At 43.4% G+C, this 18,644-nt stretch overlaps 1 protein-coding gene across 1 annotated transcript in view; it reads left to right on the top strand.

Annotated features, from left to right (window-relative positions):
• The window catches only part of PIK3AP1 (phosphoinositide-3-kinase adaptor protein 1), a 190,733-nt gene that overhangs the window by 145,293 nt on the left and 26,796 nt on the right, over positions 1-18,644 (top strand). Inside the window, exon 13 of the mRNA XM_082267573.1 lies at positions 1,684-1,753. Within this exon, the coding sequence (XP_082123699.1) occupies positions 1,684-1,753 (70 nt within the window). The remainder of the gene's footprint in view (positions 1-1,683; positions 1,754-18,644) is intronic.

Here is an 18,644-nt window from a genome sequence, read left to right on the forward strand (position 1 = left end):
CCGCGGATCCCGCGGGAGCCCAAACCCAATGCAGCCCACTAGATCAATGTCTTCTGTGTTTAAATGTGCATGCATTTTCAGGCATTCACAATATCTAATCTTCTCCTATTATTTACAAAATGCAACTAATCTAAATGCACCCAAGCGCACAGAGATCTAATTATAAAACATTTGTGCAAGCCGAACAAAATGTTACTATACATTTTTATTCTAATAAACAAATTCTGTATCATCTGCTCCTTGTAGTGGACACAATGTGGAATATTTTTTGATTGAGGTACTTCAGAAAACAATACCGTATTTTCTGGCGTATAAGACGACTGGGCGTATAAGACGACCCCCCTATTACATGATCTACCGGTAATACTTATACTTAGGTTACCTTGGAGATATTATACTCGGCGTATAAGACGACCTCCCATTTTTGGGGGATTTTTTTGAGGTTCAAAAGTAGTCTTATACGCCAGAAAATACAGTACTACATTTTGGCCACTAAATGGGCACGATGATACAGGAATTATTCTATTAGGAAAAAAATTGGTGAAATTGTATTTAGCTTGCATGAACATTTCTGACACTTATGCAACAAATGTTTTAAATAGACTGTACAGTGTGCATGATACCATTTCTTTACATGCATTTATATGTGTTTAGCAATATCCTATAGATATATAATAATGCATATTATTTTGTGTCTTAGGCCTCATTCACACAGATATAACAATGATTTTATATGGTATAATGCACTTGCATTTAGATGCATTCAATTTAGCTGTGTTTAGAAAAAGTAGAAATCTTTTCATCCAAAAGCAGATCAGATGCTCTTGAATGCCTGTATGCCTGTAAACGCATGTACTTTTAAATGCATCAGAAATTGATGTGGAAATCAAAATTCCACATCAATTTCTCCTGTGTTTAAATAAAACCATAGCATGAGGATCTTGTGAATGTGTGCTTAGACTTCCTATTTCTGCTGTAAACCAAATAATATGTGGTTCTAGACCTTCCTATTTTATTACAGTAATGTCAATAAAGGGATTCCTGCCAGCCCTGGTATTAAGAAAACACTTTAAAGAACACTAAGCAACATTTGCAACTAGGCATCTAAAATAGGCATACTTTAAACCCAATTGAGCTTCAGAAAAAATAACCATTTTTCTTGGAAAAAAAAAACAGTTTATTGGATCATCTCTTTTACAGTCAAGAATTAATAATATTAGGAGCACAGTGTAGCTACTTCTCTCTAGCATGTTAAGTTGCCCATACACTAGAATTTTTAATTTTAGGAACATCATTCCCAGATGTTAATTGGGTCAAATTGATGTTACGAGACAAGAAAATTCAAAGGAGCAGGATAGAGTTTTTTTTTTTCTCAAATGAATTAATTCCTAATAGCGTATGTGATCTTTATTTGAAAAATAATATTAATTCCAAAATCGAATGTTAAATGCAAACAACATTTTTAAGTACATGAGAACATCATTCGTTAGGTCATCAAATGTACACAGAATTTTAATACGAATGTTCATACAAATGTTTATGCAAATATTTGTATAAAAATCTAGTGTATGGCCAGCTTTACAGCAGGTCTGAAGCAGGTTAAAAAAAAACTCTGCTCACATGATGATTGAAAAGCTCAAGCCTCTCTATATAACTATTACTGTTTATTGTTGTTACTTTTAGGAAAACCTTCGAAGATTACGAGACAGTATTAACAGGAGGCAGAATGAAAATAAAAAAAACAAGAATTCAGGTATCTATATATATATATATATATATATATATATATTTTTTTTTTGCATCCATATGGTTTCAAAAACAATGGGGCTTTTTTTTTCTTTAGGCAAGGTAAAATCTTTTTTTTTTTTTTGCTTTACTGTTTGTAATACATTAACCACTTCTGGACCGGAAGGATTTGCCCCCTTAATGACCAGGCCATTTTTTGCAGTTTGGCACTGTGTGACTAACTGACAATTACGCTGTCATGCAATGCTGTACCCAAACAGAATTTAAGTCCTTTTTTTCCCACAAATAGAGGTTTCTTTTGATGGTAATTGCTCACCTCTGCGATTTTTTTTTTTGATATAAACAAAAAAAGTGCAAAAATTGAGAAAAAATGAAATTTTCTACTTTTTCTTATAACAAATATCCAATAAACTAAATTTTTGTCATACATTTAGGTCTAAATGTATTTAGGTACATGTCTTTGACAAAAAAAAAATTCAATAAGTGTATTTTTATTGGTTTGCGCAAAAGTTATAGCATCTCCAACCCAAGGTGTATATACTGGAATTTACGCAGCTTCTACTTTCTGACTGCCTATCTCATTTCTTGAAGTGCTAAAATGGCAGGGCAGTACAACCCCTCCCCCCCCCCCCATGACCCCTTTTTGAAAAGTAGACATCCCAAGGAATTTCCTGAGAGGCATGTTGAGCCCATTAAACGTTGAGCCCATTGAATATTTAATTTTTTTGTCACAGGTGTTTGAAAAATCACTAAAAAAACAAAAACATTTATTTGTCATTAAAATAATATATTGCTCACCCATGCCATGGGTACCAATCACCGCCTTCAGGCTTTCTAAGGGTGTAAATTATTGATTTCACTCCTCACTACCTTATAGCTTAGGGTGTCTACTTTCCGAAAAGGGGTAATTTGGGGGGTTTGTGCTATTTTGCCATTTCATGGCCTCCGAAACTGTGATAGGTAGTGAGCAAGTAAAATAAGCAATTTACGCCCTTAGAAAACCTGAAGTTGGAGGTTGGATTTTGCGGTCCCGTACACAGCTAGGCTCCCAAAACGTTTCACACATGTGGTATCCCTGTACTCAGGAGAAGCAGCAGAATGTATTTTGGGGTGTCATTTCACATATACCCATGGCATGTGGGAGCAATACATCATTTAGTGACAACTTTGTGTAAAAAAACAAAAAAAAAAAAAAAACCAAATTGTTATTTTCCCGAAAACTTGTGGCAAAATATTTAATACTCCATGGACTCAATATGCCTCTCAGCAAATAGCTTGGAGGGTCATTTGGAGGGTATTTGAACTGTCCTGGCATTTTATGCTCAATCTTAGAAGCTTATGCCACACATCACCCACTCTTCTTTTTTTTTTTCAAATTCTTTATTGAAATATTCAAAAGCAACAGAAACAAGAGTCACATATGATAACATTAGAAAGTGCAGTATGACAGAACCATAACAGACTGCAGGTCAGTGAGAAAAGCATTATCGAACAAATGACGATCAACATTTCAAAAAGAGAAACAGTAAAAGGAGGATTTACGTAATCATCACTTAAGCGTGTAGACCAACAAAGTGCGGTCACCATGCACAGCAGCACAGGCACAGAGTTGTGGGTCAAAACATCCACATAAAGATGAGCATCGAGGTATATATGCCTCAGTATTCAGTGCGTGAGGTAAATACACAGAAAAAATCTTTTCTCACTGGGAAAACAAAATGATGGGTAAAAGTCACACATGGGTAGAATGAAGTTATATAGCGTATGTGAAGGGGACAGAGGGGGAACATAGCAGGGGGAGGAAAGGAAGGGTGGGGATGGGGGTGAAAGTGGCGGGAAATAAGACAGCAGTTAAGCGGGTAAGGGGGACAGAAAAAAGGAGGGGAGCATGAGGGGGTTCCGGGTGGATCCCGTGCGGTCTTCCGAGTTCGCAGTGTTCAAGGTGCAGGCGGCATCCTGTAGGGCTCTGCCTTCATCGGAAAGGATAAACATATTCCAACATCCCCAAGTCGCCGAGTATTGTTCCCTCCTGCCCTGCGAGGTCATCACCAGGTCCTCAAAATCATTAATTTGTTTAACTCTGGACAGCCAAAGCGGTATCGAAGGAGGGGTCGTGGACTTCCAACACAAGCCAATGCACCCCTTAGCTGCGTTGAGGAGGTGGCGCAGGACCGATTTCTTATAGCATTGCGATGGTCGTACAGTGCAGCAAGAAGAAGGCAGGGTCGTCCTGGAGGGCAACATCAGTCACATTCTGGGATATTTTCCGTACGTCAGACCAGAAACTCATCACCCACTCTTCTAACCACTTGAAGACCAAGCATTTTCTGTGACTTTTTGTTTACATGAAAAAAAAATATATATTTTTTTTTACTAGAAAATTACTTTGAACCCTCAAACACTATATATTTTTTTAAAGCAAAGGCCCTACAGAACAAAATGGTTGGTGTTGCAATTTATTTTGTCACACGGTATTTGTGCACAGATTTTCCAAACCTAATTTTTGCAAAAAAGAAAAACACTTTTTTTTTTAAATTTAATGCACAAATACACTATTTATTACCTAATTGTTTGGTAAAATTTAAAAGATTATCTTATGCTGAGTACATAGATACCAAAAATGACATGCTTTAAAATTGTGCACGCCCGTGCAGCGGCAACAAACTACATAGATTTTTAAAAGCCTTTAAATCTTTACAGGTTACCACTTTATACTTACAGAAGAGGTCTACTGCAATAATTACTGCCCTCGACCTGACGTTCACGGCGATACCTCACATGCATGCTGCAATTGCTGTTTACACATGACACTAGATGGACACTTGCGTACGCCTTAGCTTGCAAACACAGGGGGAGAGGGGTGCTTGAATTTTTTTTTTTTTTTTTTATTATTTATTTTGCTTTTTTTTTTGTTATTTTGACACCTTCCCTTTCATTTTTTTTTTTTTATCATTTTTTATTGTTATCACAGGGATTTTAAATATCCCCTATGATAGCAATCTGTAGCGACAGGTACTCTTTTTTTTTTTTTTAAAATTGGGGTCTATTGGACTCTAGATCTCTCCTCTGCCCTTAAAGCATCTGACCACACCAAGATTTGTGTGATAAGATGCTTTCCCAATTTCCCAATGGTGCTGTTTATATCTGGCGAAACCAAAGTCATGAAATGCTCATAGCTTCCGGTATCTTAGGCCATAGACATAATTGGAGCCATTCTCATCTCCAATCAGTCAGATAATGGAACTAGTGATGTCGCGAACCTAAAATTCGCCGTTCGCGAACGGCGAACGCGAACATCGGCAAATGTTCGCGAACCGGCAAACCGGGCGAACCGCCATAGACTTCAATAGGCAGGCGAATTTTAAAACACACAGGGACTCTTTCTGGCCACAATAGTGATGGAAAAGTTGTTTCAAGGGGACTAACACCTGGACTGTGGCATGCCGGAGAGGGATCACGCAAAAAAAAGTTCTTAAAAATTATAATTTTTTGATAGAGAGCCAATTATTGGAAAAATTAAAAAAAAAATAAAAATAAAAAATTTCTTTGGATTTAGCATCTGGGGGGTCTAAAAAGTGTACCTGTCAATTTTCAGCTCTGTAGCATGTCCAGAACCCCTAAAAAACAGCATTTTTCTTATATTTTCAGGAATATGGCTTCTCTGCGGCTGGCTTTTTCTCTTGCAGGCATTTAGCGGGCATTTTTTTTAGGCAGGCATGTCATTTTTTGTATTTAGTGTCTGGGGGGTCTAAAAAGTGTACCTGTCAATTTTCAGCTCTGTAGCATGTCCAGAACCCCTAAAAAACAGCATTTTTCTTATATTTTCAGGAATATGGCTTCTCTGCGGCTGGCTTTTTCTCTTGCAGGCATTTAGCGGGCATTTTTTTTAGGCAGGCATGTCATTTTTTGTATTTAGTGTCTGGGGGGTCTAAAAAGTGTACCTGTCAAGTTTCAGCTCTGTAGCATGTCCAGAACCCCTAAAAAACAGCATTTTTATTATATTTTCAGGAATACGGCTTCTCTGCGGCTGGCTTTTTCTCTTGCAGGCATTTAGCGGGCATTTTTTTAGGCAGGCATGTCATTTTTTGTATTTAGTGTCTGGGGGGTCTAAAAAGTGTACCTGTCAAGTTTCAGCTCTGTAGCATGTCCAGAACCCCTAAAAAACAGCATTTTTCTTATATTTTCAGTAATACGGCTTCTCTGCGGCTGGCTTTTTCTCTTGCAGGCATTTATCGGGCATTTTTTTAGGCAGGCATGTCATTTTTTGTATTTAGTGTCTGGGGGGTCTAAAAAGTGTACCTGTCAAGTTTCAGCTCTGTAGCATGTCCAGAACCCCTAAAAAACAGCATTTTTCTTATATTTTCAGTAATACGGCTTCTCTGCGGCTGGCTTTTTCTCTTGCAGGCATTTATCGGGCATTTTTTTAGGCAGGCATGTCATTTTTTGTATTTAGTGTCTGGGGGGTCTAAAAAGTGTACCTGTCAAGTTTCAGCTCTGTAGCATGTCCAGAACCCCTAAAAAACAGCATTTTTCTTATATTTTCAGGAATACGGCTTCTCTGCGGCTAGCTTTTTCTCTTGCAGGCATTTAGCGGGCATTTTTTTAGGCAGGCATGTCATTTTTTGTATTTAGTGTCTGGGGGGTCTAAAAAGTGTAACTGTCAAGTTTCAGCTCTGTAGCATGTCCAGAACCCCTAAAAAACAGCATTTTTATTATATTTTCAGTAATACGGCTTCTCTGCGGCTGGCTTTTTCTCTTGCAGGCATTTAGCGGGCATTTTTTTAGGCAGGCATGTTATTTTTTGTATTTAGTGTCTGGGGGGTCTAAAAAGTGTACCTGTCAAGTTTCAGCTCTGTAGTATGTCCACAACCCAAAAAAAACAGCATTTTTCTTATGATTTTTAGTAGAAAACTAATGCAGTGTCTTTCCAGCTGTCTTTTTTTCTTTCTGGCAAGCTGAAATATGATATGCCAAGGCAAACATGCCTATCAGTTGAGCTATGACACAGACAACACTGCACACATGGGGAAATATGTAAAACAAAAAACAGGAAAAGGAAATTAGGTGACGGTCACAAAACATGATATTGTGATTGGCCAAATAAAAAGTCGCCTCGCGATGAGGTCGCGCCAAAGTCGCGCTTAGTCGCGCCAAAGTCGCACTGGAAGCGACGCTACTTTAGTGGTAGCGGCAGTGTAAACCAGCACTAAAACATCCAGTGTGTGAATACGATCAGGTATGATGTTTTATCGGTCAAGTAGTGTAAGGGTTACGCCCGTCGCCCGCTTCACAGTGACAGACCAAACTCTGACAGACCAAACTCCCCGTTTAACAGTCAGTCAGTCCATTTGCACAACCGCAAACTCCCAATTTGCACAAGGTTGGATACCAAGCTAGCCATGTCCCGTTCCTTGTCCTCACTGACATCATTGAAGGTCTCTTCCTCCACCCAGCCACATACAACACCAAGGGTCCCCGAAAGGTGAGAACAAGCCCCCTGGGACGCCTGCTGTGGCTGGTATTCCACCTCCTCAAAGCCACCTTCCTCCTCTGACTTCTCTTCTTCAGACTCCTCTCTCTGCGTTGCCACAGGTCCAGCAATTGACAACGACAAGGCTGCTTCTGGTGGTGATGAGGACCACAACTCTTCCTCTTCATGCTCATCTACAGCCTGATCCAGTACTCTTCGCAGGGCACGCTCCAGAAAAAACGCATATGGGATGAGGTCGATGATGTTGCCTTGGGTTCGACTGACCACCAGGGTTGTCATCTCCGCAAAAGGACGCATGAGCCTACAGCCATTGTTCATGAGCATTCAGTAACGCGGCCAAAAAATACCCAGCTCCGCAGAAAGAATGAAAGAAAATGAATGTTTTTTTTTATGAAAAATTATCCTGCGGATCGCTTTTGGTCTGTACACAATGAAGCAACGACCTTATCATCTGGGGTGTGCCAACACAATCCTAGAGGTGATCGCTTCATTGTGATACGCAAGCCCCTTCACCACGACAAGGTAACGATCACGAAGGGGAATTGACACATGTATGTGCCTTTTTTTTTGTTTTTTGTTTTTTTGCAGCCACAGTGTAGCACCAGAGGCCAGAAAAATTAGGCATGTACACATGCATGAAAAAGTAGGTATTGTTGCAGCCGCTGCTGTAGCAGCGGCCTGAAAAATTGAGGTTTTAAGGCAGAAAGTGCACTAAAACATTGCGGCTTGAACCGTAGTTGGTGGCGGAGACGTCACGTAAGTCATCCGGCATGCAGAGAATGATTATATACAGCAGCGTGTGGACCATTTTTAGGCCAAGGCATCTCAGTCATCACCAGGCCTTTTTTAGTCAAATGCATCCCCCACTGTCAGTCCCTTCGGGATCCATGCCTCATTCATCTTAATAAACGTGAGGTAATCAAGACTTTTTTGACCTAGGCGACTTCTCTTCTCAGTGACAATACCTCCTGCTGCGCTGAAGGTCCTTTCTGACAGCACACTTGAAGCGGGGCAGGCCAGAAGTTCAATGGCAAATTGGGATAGCTCAGGCCACAGGTCAAGCCTGCACACCCAGTAGTCAAGGGGTTCATCGCTCCTCAGAGTGTCGATATCTGCAGTTAAGGCAAGGTAGTCTGCTACCTGTCGGTCGAGTCGTTCTCTGAGGGTGGACCCCGAAGGGCTGTGGTGATGCATAGGACTAAAAAAGCTCCGCATGTCCTCCATCAACAAGACGTCTGTAAAGCGTCCTGTCCTTGCCGGCGTGGTTGTGGTGGTAGGAGGAGGATTACTTTCACCTCTTCCCCTGTTGGATTCCCGTTGTGCTGTGACATCACCCTTATACGCTGTGTAAAGCATAGTTTTTAACTTATTTTGTAGCTGCTGCATCCTTTGCGACTGCCGGTAATTGGGTAACATATCACAGACTTTCTGCTTATACCGGGGGTCTAGTAGCGTGGCCACCCAGTACAGGTCGTTCTCCTTCAGCCTTTTTATACGAGGGTCTCTCAACAGGCATGACAGCATGAAAGACCCCATTTGCACAAGGTTGGATGCCGAGCTACTCATGTCCAATTCCTCGTCCTCACTGATGTCATTGAAGGTGTGTTCTTCCCCCCAGCCACGTACAACACCACGGGTACCAGATAGGTGACAACGAGCACCCTGGGATGCCTGCTGTGGTTGGTGTTCCTCCTCCTCAAAGCCACATTCCTCCTCTGACTCCTCTTCCTCACACTCCTCTTCCAGTGTTGCCGCAGGTCCAGCAATCGATGGTAAGGCTGTTTCTGGTGGTGGTGATGGTGACCACAACTCTTCCTCTTCACGCTCATCTACGGCCTGATCCAGCACTCTTCGCAGGGCACGCTCCAGGAAAAAAACATATGGGATGATGTCGCTGATGGTGCCTTCAGTGCGACTCACTAGGTTTGTCACCTCCTCAAAAGGACGCATGAGCCTACAGGCATTGCGCATGAGCGTCCAGTAGCGTGGCAAAAAAATACCCAGCTCCGCAGAGGCTGTCCTAGCACCCCGGTCATACAAATACTCGTTGACCGCTTTTTCTTGTTGGAGCAGGCGGTCGAACATTAGCAGTGTTGAATTCCAACGTGTCGGGCTGTCGCAAATCAAGCGCCTCACTGGCATGTTGTTTCGCCGCTGAATATCTGCAAAGTGCGCCATGGCCGTGTAGGAACGCCTGAAATGGCCACACACCTTCCTGGCCTGCTTGAGGACGTCCTGTAAGCCTGGGTACTTCTGCACAAAACGTTACACAATCAGATTCAACACATGTGCCATGCACGGCACATGTGTCAACTTGCCCAAATTCAATGCCGCCAACAAATTGCTCCCGTTGTCACACACCACTTTGCCGATCTCCAGTTGGTGCGGGGTCAGCCACTGATCCACCTGTGCATTCAGGGCGGACAGTAGTGCTGGTCCGGTGTGACTCTCTGCTTTCAGGCAAGTCAACCCCAAGACAGCGTGACACTGTCGTATCCGGCATGTGGAATAGCCCCTGGGGAGCTGGGGGGGTGCAGTTGGTGTGGAGCAAGACGCAACAGCAGAAGAGGACTCAGCCGAGGAGGTTAGCAAAGAGGATGGAGTAGGAGGAGTAGAGGAGGTGGCAGCAGGCCTGCCTGCAAGTCGTGGCGGTGTCACCAACTCCTCTGCAGCAGAGCCACGCATTCCATGCTTGGCAGCCGCCAGCAGGTTTACCCAATGCGCAGTGTACGTTATATACCTGCCCTGACCGTGCTTTGCAGACCAGCTATCAGTGGTCAGATGGACCCTTGCCCCAACACTGTGTGCCAGACGTGACATGATTTCCTTTTCCACAATAGAGTACAGGTTGGGGATTGCCTTTTGTGAAAAATAATTTCGGCCGGGTACCTTCCACTGCGGTGTCCCAATAGCGACAAATTTTTTGAAGGCCTCAGACTCCACCAGCTTGTATGGTAAAAGCTGGCGGGCTAAGAGTTCCGACAAGCCAGCTGTCAGACGCCGGGCAAGGGGGTGACTCTGCGAGATTGGCTTTTTACGCTCAAACATTTCCTTGACAGACACCTGACTGTGGGCAGGTGACGAGCAGGAACTGCTGAAGGTGAGAGGCGGAGGGGCGGGTTGTTGATAGGGGGCATGGAGGACAGCAGTGGTTGACGTGGCTGAAGATGCTGGACCAGGAGGAGGATGGTGGCTTTCAGTTTGTGTGCTGCTTTTACTCATGTGTTGATCCCATAGGCGTTTGTGATGTGAGATCATGTGCCTTCGCAAAGCAGTTGTACCTAGGTGGGTGTTGGACTTCCCACGACTCAGTTTCTTTTGGCACAGGTTACAAATGGCATCGCTGATATCAGAGGCAGACACACAAAAAAAATGCCACACTGCTGAGCTTTGCAAGGACGGCATTCTGGTGGTGGCAACAGCTTGCGTTGATTGGCGTGCTGTCTGGCTGACCCCGGGTGCCGAATCTACATGCTGTCTGACTGCGCCACTAGCTCCTTGCGATGACCTCCTCCCCCTGCTTCCAACTCGTCTCCTCCTCCTCTCTGTCTCCCCATCTGAACTTTCCCCCTCTTCTTCTGCTCTTCGAGCAGGCACCCAGGTGACATCCACAGACACATCGTCATCATCAGCCGCTTCACTTGACAACTCAGCAAAGGCAGCAGCAGCAGGTACAACATCATCATCATCACAATGTACGTCCATGTGTATAATGCTGCCTGACTGAGACATATCCCCGTTATCTACATCCTCTGGCACTAATAGTTGCGCATCACTTATTTCTTCAAACTGATGTGAAAATAACTCCTCTGACGGATCAAGTGAAGCGGCTGTGGTGCTAGTGTTGGTGGTGGTGCCGGCGGGCTGGCGAGTGGTAAATTGAGAGGTGCCCGAAGCTGAGCTGGAGGAGGATGGTGCATTAGGGTTCCGAGCGGAAGCTGTAGACGATTGGGTGTCTTGTGTAAGCCAGTCAACTATGGCCTCAGAATTTTTTGAGTTCAGGGTCTGTGGTGGCCTCTGAACACTGGGCATTATTCTAGGGCCTAAGGAAATCACAGCACCACGACCACGACGGCCCTTGCGGGGTGGCCTGCCTCTGCCTGTCATTTTCTTTTTTAATGTGTTGTGTACTATGAGTGCAAGGTGCTGTGCCACCCTATAGGAGTGTTGGGCAGTGGGTACAGTACACTCTGTGGACCTGACAGTCACTGGCACTCAGGCAACTGCAATTAAAAAATGTATATATTTTTTTTACTTGGCAAGCTGCTGTGCCACCTTATATATCAGTGGTGGGTGGGCAGTGGCACAGTACACTCTCTGTGGACCTGACAGCAGTCACTGGCACCCAGGCAACTGCAATTTTAAAAAATATATTTTATTTTACTTTGCAAGCTGCTGTGCCACCTTATATATCAGTGGTGGGTGGGCAGTGGCACAGTACACTCTCTGTGGACCTGACAGCAGTCACTGGCACCCAGGCAACTGCAATTTTAAAAAATATATTTTATTTTACTTTGCAAGCTGCTGTGCCACCTTATATATCAGTGGTGGGTGGGCAGTGGCACAGTACACTCTCTGTGGACCTGACAGCAGTCACTGGCACCCAGGCAACTGCAATTTTAAAAAATATATATTTTATTTTACTTTGCAAGCTGCTGTGCCACCTTATATATCAGTGGTGGTTGGGCAGTGGCACAGTACACTCTCTGTGGACCTGACAGCAGTCACTGGCACCCAGGCAACTGCAATTTTAAAAAAATATATTTTATTTTACTTTGCAAGCTGCTGTGCCACCTTATATATCAGTGGTGGGTGGGCAGTGGCACAGTACACTCTCTGTGGACCTGACAGCAGTCACTGGCACCCAGGCAACTGCAATTAAAAAATATATATATTTTTTTTTACTTTGCAAGCTGCTGTGCCACCTTATATATCAGTGGTGGGTGGGCACACAGTGGCACTGCAGTGGGCACAGTACACTATGTGGACCTGACAGTAACTGGCAGCCCAGGCAACTGCAATAATAAAAAATATTTTTTTTTTTCAATTTATTGCAACAAGATGCTGTGCCACCGTATATATATCAGTGGTGGGCAGTGCACTGCAGTGGGTACAGTGCACTCTGTGGACCTGACACAGCACTCACTGCAATTATGACAGAGGAAAAAAAAAATATTTTTTAAAATGCCAGGTACTGTGCCTGTGCCACCCGAAATGAGTGTGGTGTGCACACAGTACAGTCTGTGGTAGGTCTGTGGCCTCTCACACACAGCGGGCAGGCAACTGCAGTGTACAATAGATATATATAGATATATATATAAAGAAAAAAATCTATTACCTTACCAGCCCTTAAAAGGGCTTTTGGGGACACTATATATATATATATATGTATATATATAAATAAAAAAAATCCTCAATTACCAGCCCTTAAAAGGGCTTTTGGGGACACTAGATAGATATAGATATATATATATATGAAGAAACAACTCAATTACCAGCCCTTAAAAGGGCTTTTGGGGACGCTAGGTATATATATATATATATATATATATATATATATATATAAAAAAAAAAAAAAAAAACACAAATACCAGCCCTTAGAAGGGCTTTTTGGGATGCTGATATTACAGCAGTAGTGGACCAAGAACACTGCAAGACCAGGAACACTGACTAACTGTCCCTAGCTTAACAGCAGCAGCAGCAGCAGCAGCAACACTCTCCCTGCTCTCACTAACACACTGCTTCAGAATGATCTAAGATGGCTGCCCTTGCTTATTTATAGGAGGTGGGAGGGTGTGGGAGGGAGGTATGCTGATTGGCTGGAAATGTGTCTGCTGACTGTAAAGTTCAGGGTCAAAGTTTGCCTCAATGATGTCTTATGGGGGGCGGACCGAACATCGCATATGTTCGCCGGCAGCGGCGAACGCGAACATGCTAAGTTCGCCGGGAACTGTTCGCCGGCGAACAGTTCTATACATCTCTAAATGGAACCACTGGCTGCACTCTTGGGTTACCCGGTGGGACAGGAGAGTCCGAGAAATCCATGGAAGGCGGCGGGATAGGGAGTCCCCTCCCACTGCTTGTAAAAGCAGTCTAGCAGCTAATTATCGAATAGGACCGCTTCTAAATGTAAGCCGACCGCTGGCTGTAAAAAACGATAACAAGATGATGCCTAAATCTGCAGGCATCATCCTGGTATGACCACTCAAAGTCCAGCGAAGTACCAGTAAGTTGTACCAGTAAGTTGCTGGTCCTTGTTGGGCATATATTGTAGGTTTTTTTTTTTTTTCATGCAGCCTGTGGGCTGCATGAAAAAAGAGAACCTAACAGATTCCTCCATTCACATTGATCGATGTGGATAAAAAAATCTCTGCCAGAAAATGTATGGTATACCCATCATTAGACCTCCCAACATCCACCCACTTCTAATGATGGTCATACATTATATAAGCCATGTATCCTCTTTTTTTTTTTTTCTTTTTTTTTGTATCCTCTTTTTTTTAACTGTGGTGGTGCAATCACCTCCTACAGCGCTGCCATCATAGATTTTCATATATATGCTGAGTGCAAACGCTGTTGCTGTTAGAATATTTAAATCAGTGTGGCAGCTGATAGGCTTACCTGCAAGGCAAACAATGGTTAACAATAAAACAGTAAAAATAAAACATTACATTATAATAGCATATAATGTTTGTATCTGGAAAGTAAAAAATGGTTAACAATGAAAAACTGTAACAATAAAACATTACGGTATAACACTTTGTTATAAAGTACAGTAAAAGTAGAAATAGTAGAAAAGTAGAGTAAGAACAGAAAATTAACGCAATAAAACCACAACTATTTATGGCTTTTTTATTTTATTTTTTTTTGTAACTTTTTTTATACTTTTTTTTTGTAACTTTAAAATGATCCAGGTTAAGGTCTCTCAAAATCGCCATCGCCATCTTTTGTAAGTGTGCCCTAGACTGTGTCGTGCTGTACCCTATACTAATATTTCACTAGTGTGTGGTAGCGACGGAAACAGTCCCCGATGCAGAGACCAGGTTGGCTAGGACAGGAGGGACAAAAAAAGCAGGTGTCACGCCTAAATCCACGTTTCCTACAGACACGACATCTTCTTTGGGGGTGTCTTTGGGTAAGGGTACTCGGGAGGACATCCGGAAAATGCCTCTCATGCAGCTGGCTCACTGCATCTGGGTTGTGAAGTTGGGCCACAGCACCTCCTGGATACAGAAGGGCTGTGATGATCTCCTTCTGGAAATTTAGGAAGGAGCCACTTCGTCCTAACGCTTTGTATAGCACATAAGCGTTCAGCAGAGCCAATTGAAATAAATAAACAGACACTTTTTTGTACCAGCGTCTGGCCTTACAGACAAGTATTGTGCCATCATCTGGTAGTTGAAGTCCACCCCTCCCATGTTAAGGTTGTATTCGTGGACACAGAGGGGCTTCTCAACAACACCAGTCGCCGTTGGAATTTGTACTGTCGTGTCTGTGTGAATGGAGAACAGAGTGAAAACATTCCGTGTGTCCCTCCACTTCACAGCAAGCAATCTGTTAGACCTCAAGTAGTCTCACTCCCCCCATCTAAGTCGGGTATCTACAAGCCTTTGGGGGTAACCCCCGGCGATTAGATTGCACGGTGCCACATGCACCAATTGCAAATTCAGAAAGGTGACTAAAAGTGGCACGCTTGTGTAGAAGTTGTCCACATATAAATGGTACCCCTTTCCGAATAAGGGTGACACCAAGTCCCAAACAACCTTGCTGCTGCTCCTCTATTCTATACTTGACCCCGTATCTGGCACGCTTTATGGGGAGAAACTGCTTGAAAGCAAGGCGGCCAGAAAACTTTATCAGGGAATCAACGCAGACAGCTTGTTGGGCTGCAAAGGCTGCAAACTTTTGGTTGAAGTGGTTTAAGAGGGGCCAAATTTTGTGGTGCCGGTCATATCCAGGGTATCCCCAAGGACGACAGAGTTCATTGTCACTGAAGTGCATGAATCGCAGGATTTGCTTGTATCTCGTCCTGGCCATGGCAGCAGAGAACATAGTGAATTGGGCCAGTGGGCCAATATGACCGCAACTCACTCTTTTAACTAATGCCCATGAGGAGGGATAGGCCCAGAAAGGTTTTAAATTCAGAAACAGTGATACATTTTCATGCAAATTCTCTGGCAAGGGACAAATTTGGATGTGCGGCGATTAATTGATCAGCATATAAATTGCTTTGGTCCACAATAGATCTGTACAGCTCTTCTGTGAAAAACAGCTCGTAAAAAAAAAAGTCAAGGGAAGTAAAATTGACGCGCTGCACAAGTGGTGGGGTCCCAAATAGGACTTGCCAGCAGATCAGGAAGGACACTATGGGCTTTACGGGCCTGTCTTCTAATTCTTTGGTGGCTGCGGGACACTACTTGTGCTAGCCACCATACCAGCTTGAACTGCACTTATGGGACTTGACATGTCACCAAGTGATACTGCAGTGCTGGTTTGACTACGACCAGGATATACTAGGCTGCTGGTGCTTGCCGGCTCAGCAGAAGGTTGAGCGGCACTAGTACTGACACTCTGTATACAAGAACCCTGCGATTGTTGCACCTCAGCAACAGAAGAACGGGGTCGGGTACGCCTGACCTTAGCAGGGACCACCCGGTCGTCAGAGCTATCTGTCAGGATGCCGCTGCTCTCTACAGGTTCGTATACTGACCCTTATTCTGACCATGAGGCTTCCCTCTCATCGGTCATGCTCAGTATCCTGTACGCCTCTTCACTAGAGTACCTCTGACTTGAGATTTTGGCCAATAAATTTACAGGTACTTAGTGTGACTCACAAGTAAAAAAGCACCTGGTTTGAATCGCTACGAAAAAAGAAACTGCTAGTGCTACAAAGATCAGGCCTGGCTGCTAACGCTGCGGTTTTGTGTGTTGTGTTTTGGAAGTGACAGTAATCTATTGACTACTGCACTTGCTTAGGTGGGGTGGGCAGGGCGGAGGAGCTAAAAGCAGGTGCTGGCAGGTGTCATGGCTGATCCTGCAAACGCTGTGTTTTGAGAACCCTAAACTATTGGGGACGCTAGTATAGTACTGATCAGATCAACAATATTGATCCGTTCAGACACTATACTAGTAATGGAGGTGTTTAGTATGTGTGTATGTGTGTGTCACTGGCAACCAAAAGGTTAAATTAGATTACTAAATATGCGGCGGGGATCTGACGCTGTCCTAGTTTGACGCTAACTAGCGTTAACACTAACTGATGTCACCTGTGACACCAATATAGTGATCAGAAAAAATATCTGTACACTAGAAAAGTGACACTGTGACAGGGCAATGAAAGGGTTAAATGGGGGGGGGATCAGGGGGTTAAATCTTTATTGGGAGGGGGATGGCCGGTACCCTAAACCTACCTGGGATAGAAACGAATGGTCTCTAACACTAAATGAAGTCACAAGGCACACTATTACAGTGATCAGTAAAAAAGCTATATAGTATATATACTGTAGTGTGCACTGTGACAGGGAGTGAAAGGGATAACTGGGGGTGATCAGGGGGTTAAATGTGCCTATGTGAAGTTGTGTCAGTGTACTGATTGGTGTACTCACATTTAGAAGCTCTCTCCTCTCAAGCTGGAACTGAAAAGGGCCCCAGGAGGGGAGAAAGCATCATTTTCTGTGCCTGTGTTTACAAAAAACAGGCACAGGACGGTCTGACATTGGTCAGGACCGACCGATCACCGAGTCCAGGCCAAAAATCATTGGCCTGGACCTGATGACTGATCAGTTCTGAACCGAATCAGACCATCGCGGGGACGGAGGGCGCGCTCTTGCGTGCTCCCGAGCCCCGCGCGCGACCGATGTAGTGTTACGTCGGTTTACGCAGGAGGGGCTGCTTGCAGCAGTAAAACTGTGGCAGGCGGTCCAGAACAGGTTTAACAGGGACTCCAGTATTCCAACATAAAGTGTATCTAAATCCAAAAACAAAAATGTAATATATTGCAGCTTACCAGTCCTTAGATGTGGTGGCTGATTGAGTTTCATGTTCAAGCTTTTTTTCTTTATTTTCACCTGGTAATCTTGTCAGCAGTGGCGGCTGGTGGGGGCAGCAAACAAACACTCCCCCCCCCCCAAGTCCGCACCCCTCCACGGTCACGGCGCCGCGGCTTCTCCTCCCGGCCAACCCGATCCGCCTCCTGTCCTAATTGGCCAGGAGGAGAAGCTGGAAGACAATAGCAAATATTGATTTGCTAGTGTCACAAGGGGGTGGGGTCTAGCCCAACCTTTTTCAAGCCAGTTAGAGCCTCAGGCTCTAATCATGTGGCATGAAAAAGAAAAAAAAAACCTCATAGAAACCTATGAGTCCGGTTGCCCCTTATGGACTGGCTGCTCCTGCCTGTCAGTAACACATTTCCTGTCATCCTAGTATAGGAAGTATGTTACAACTACAGAAACCCCCTTTCCTTATCACCATAAAATAGGGGGAGGTGATCTGTAGTCCAGGAAAAGTACTGAGAACAATGTTAACTTGTAACAGTTATCAGCTCAGTAGATTTCTGGCAGTTTCAACAGGTATTTTTTAGCAATTGTTGAACACTTTCAATTGTATACTTACAGATGAAAAAGGAAGCAAATAAGAGAAGTTAATGCTAAAACGTAACTGCAAGCAAATATTTAAAATAAAACCTGTTACTTCAGTTAGGTATTTATTAAGAAATTATTTTTTTACAGGCTGCCAATATAATTATCTGTCTGTTCTTTATTTTTGTCTCCAGCTCAGGCTAAAAAGGTTTTATTTTGTTTTGGATATAGCAGGAAAGGATTAGAGCCTTTGTTAGGTAGGCTTGCTGTATGTGCCCTTATTGTGCAGATTTCTCCTTAATTCTTGTTGACATGGGAATCAATGGCAAATCTGTCCAATGAGGACACAGAAAAAATACAGATTTGTAGTAGAGTGGGCAAAGGTTTAGAACATCTTACATTTTTTTTTCTTTGTCTTCCTGTCGATGAATGTTTCCCCAATTTCTAGTTCTGGTGTCACAGGGACAGGAAATTAGGTAACATGTCCCCAGTGGGGCCATGGATAAATAAAAATGCTCTTCTCCAATTTATCCAAAACCAAAGAAAATGCTAGAAACAGACCTTAGCTTTGCAAGGGAACCCATAAACAGTACCCTGCTTTAACCAATCACTGGCTCAAGCTGGACATACTTTGATCATTTTCTTCAATCACCAGTGGTTTAAACGAAAAAGAAAAAAAAAAGACTAAATAGAAACCCCCCCATCCACACAATCAAGATGAATGTGGGAATTCTCCTCACTGCACTGTTATACAGTACCCTGAAAAAGTATTCATACCCCTTAAATGTTTCCACATTTTGTCATGTTACAACCAAAAGTGTAAATGTATT

The sequence above is a fragment of the Pelophylax lessonae genome (genome assembly GCF_965119305.1).
Source record: "Pelophylax lessonae genome assembly, chromosome: 9".
NCBI lineage: Eukaryota > Metazoa > Chordata > Amphibia > Anura > Ranidae > Pelophylax > Pelophylax lessonae.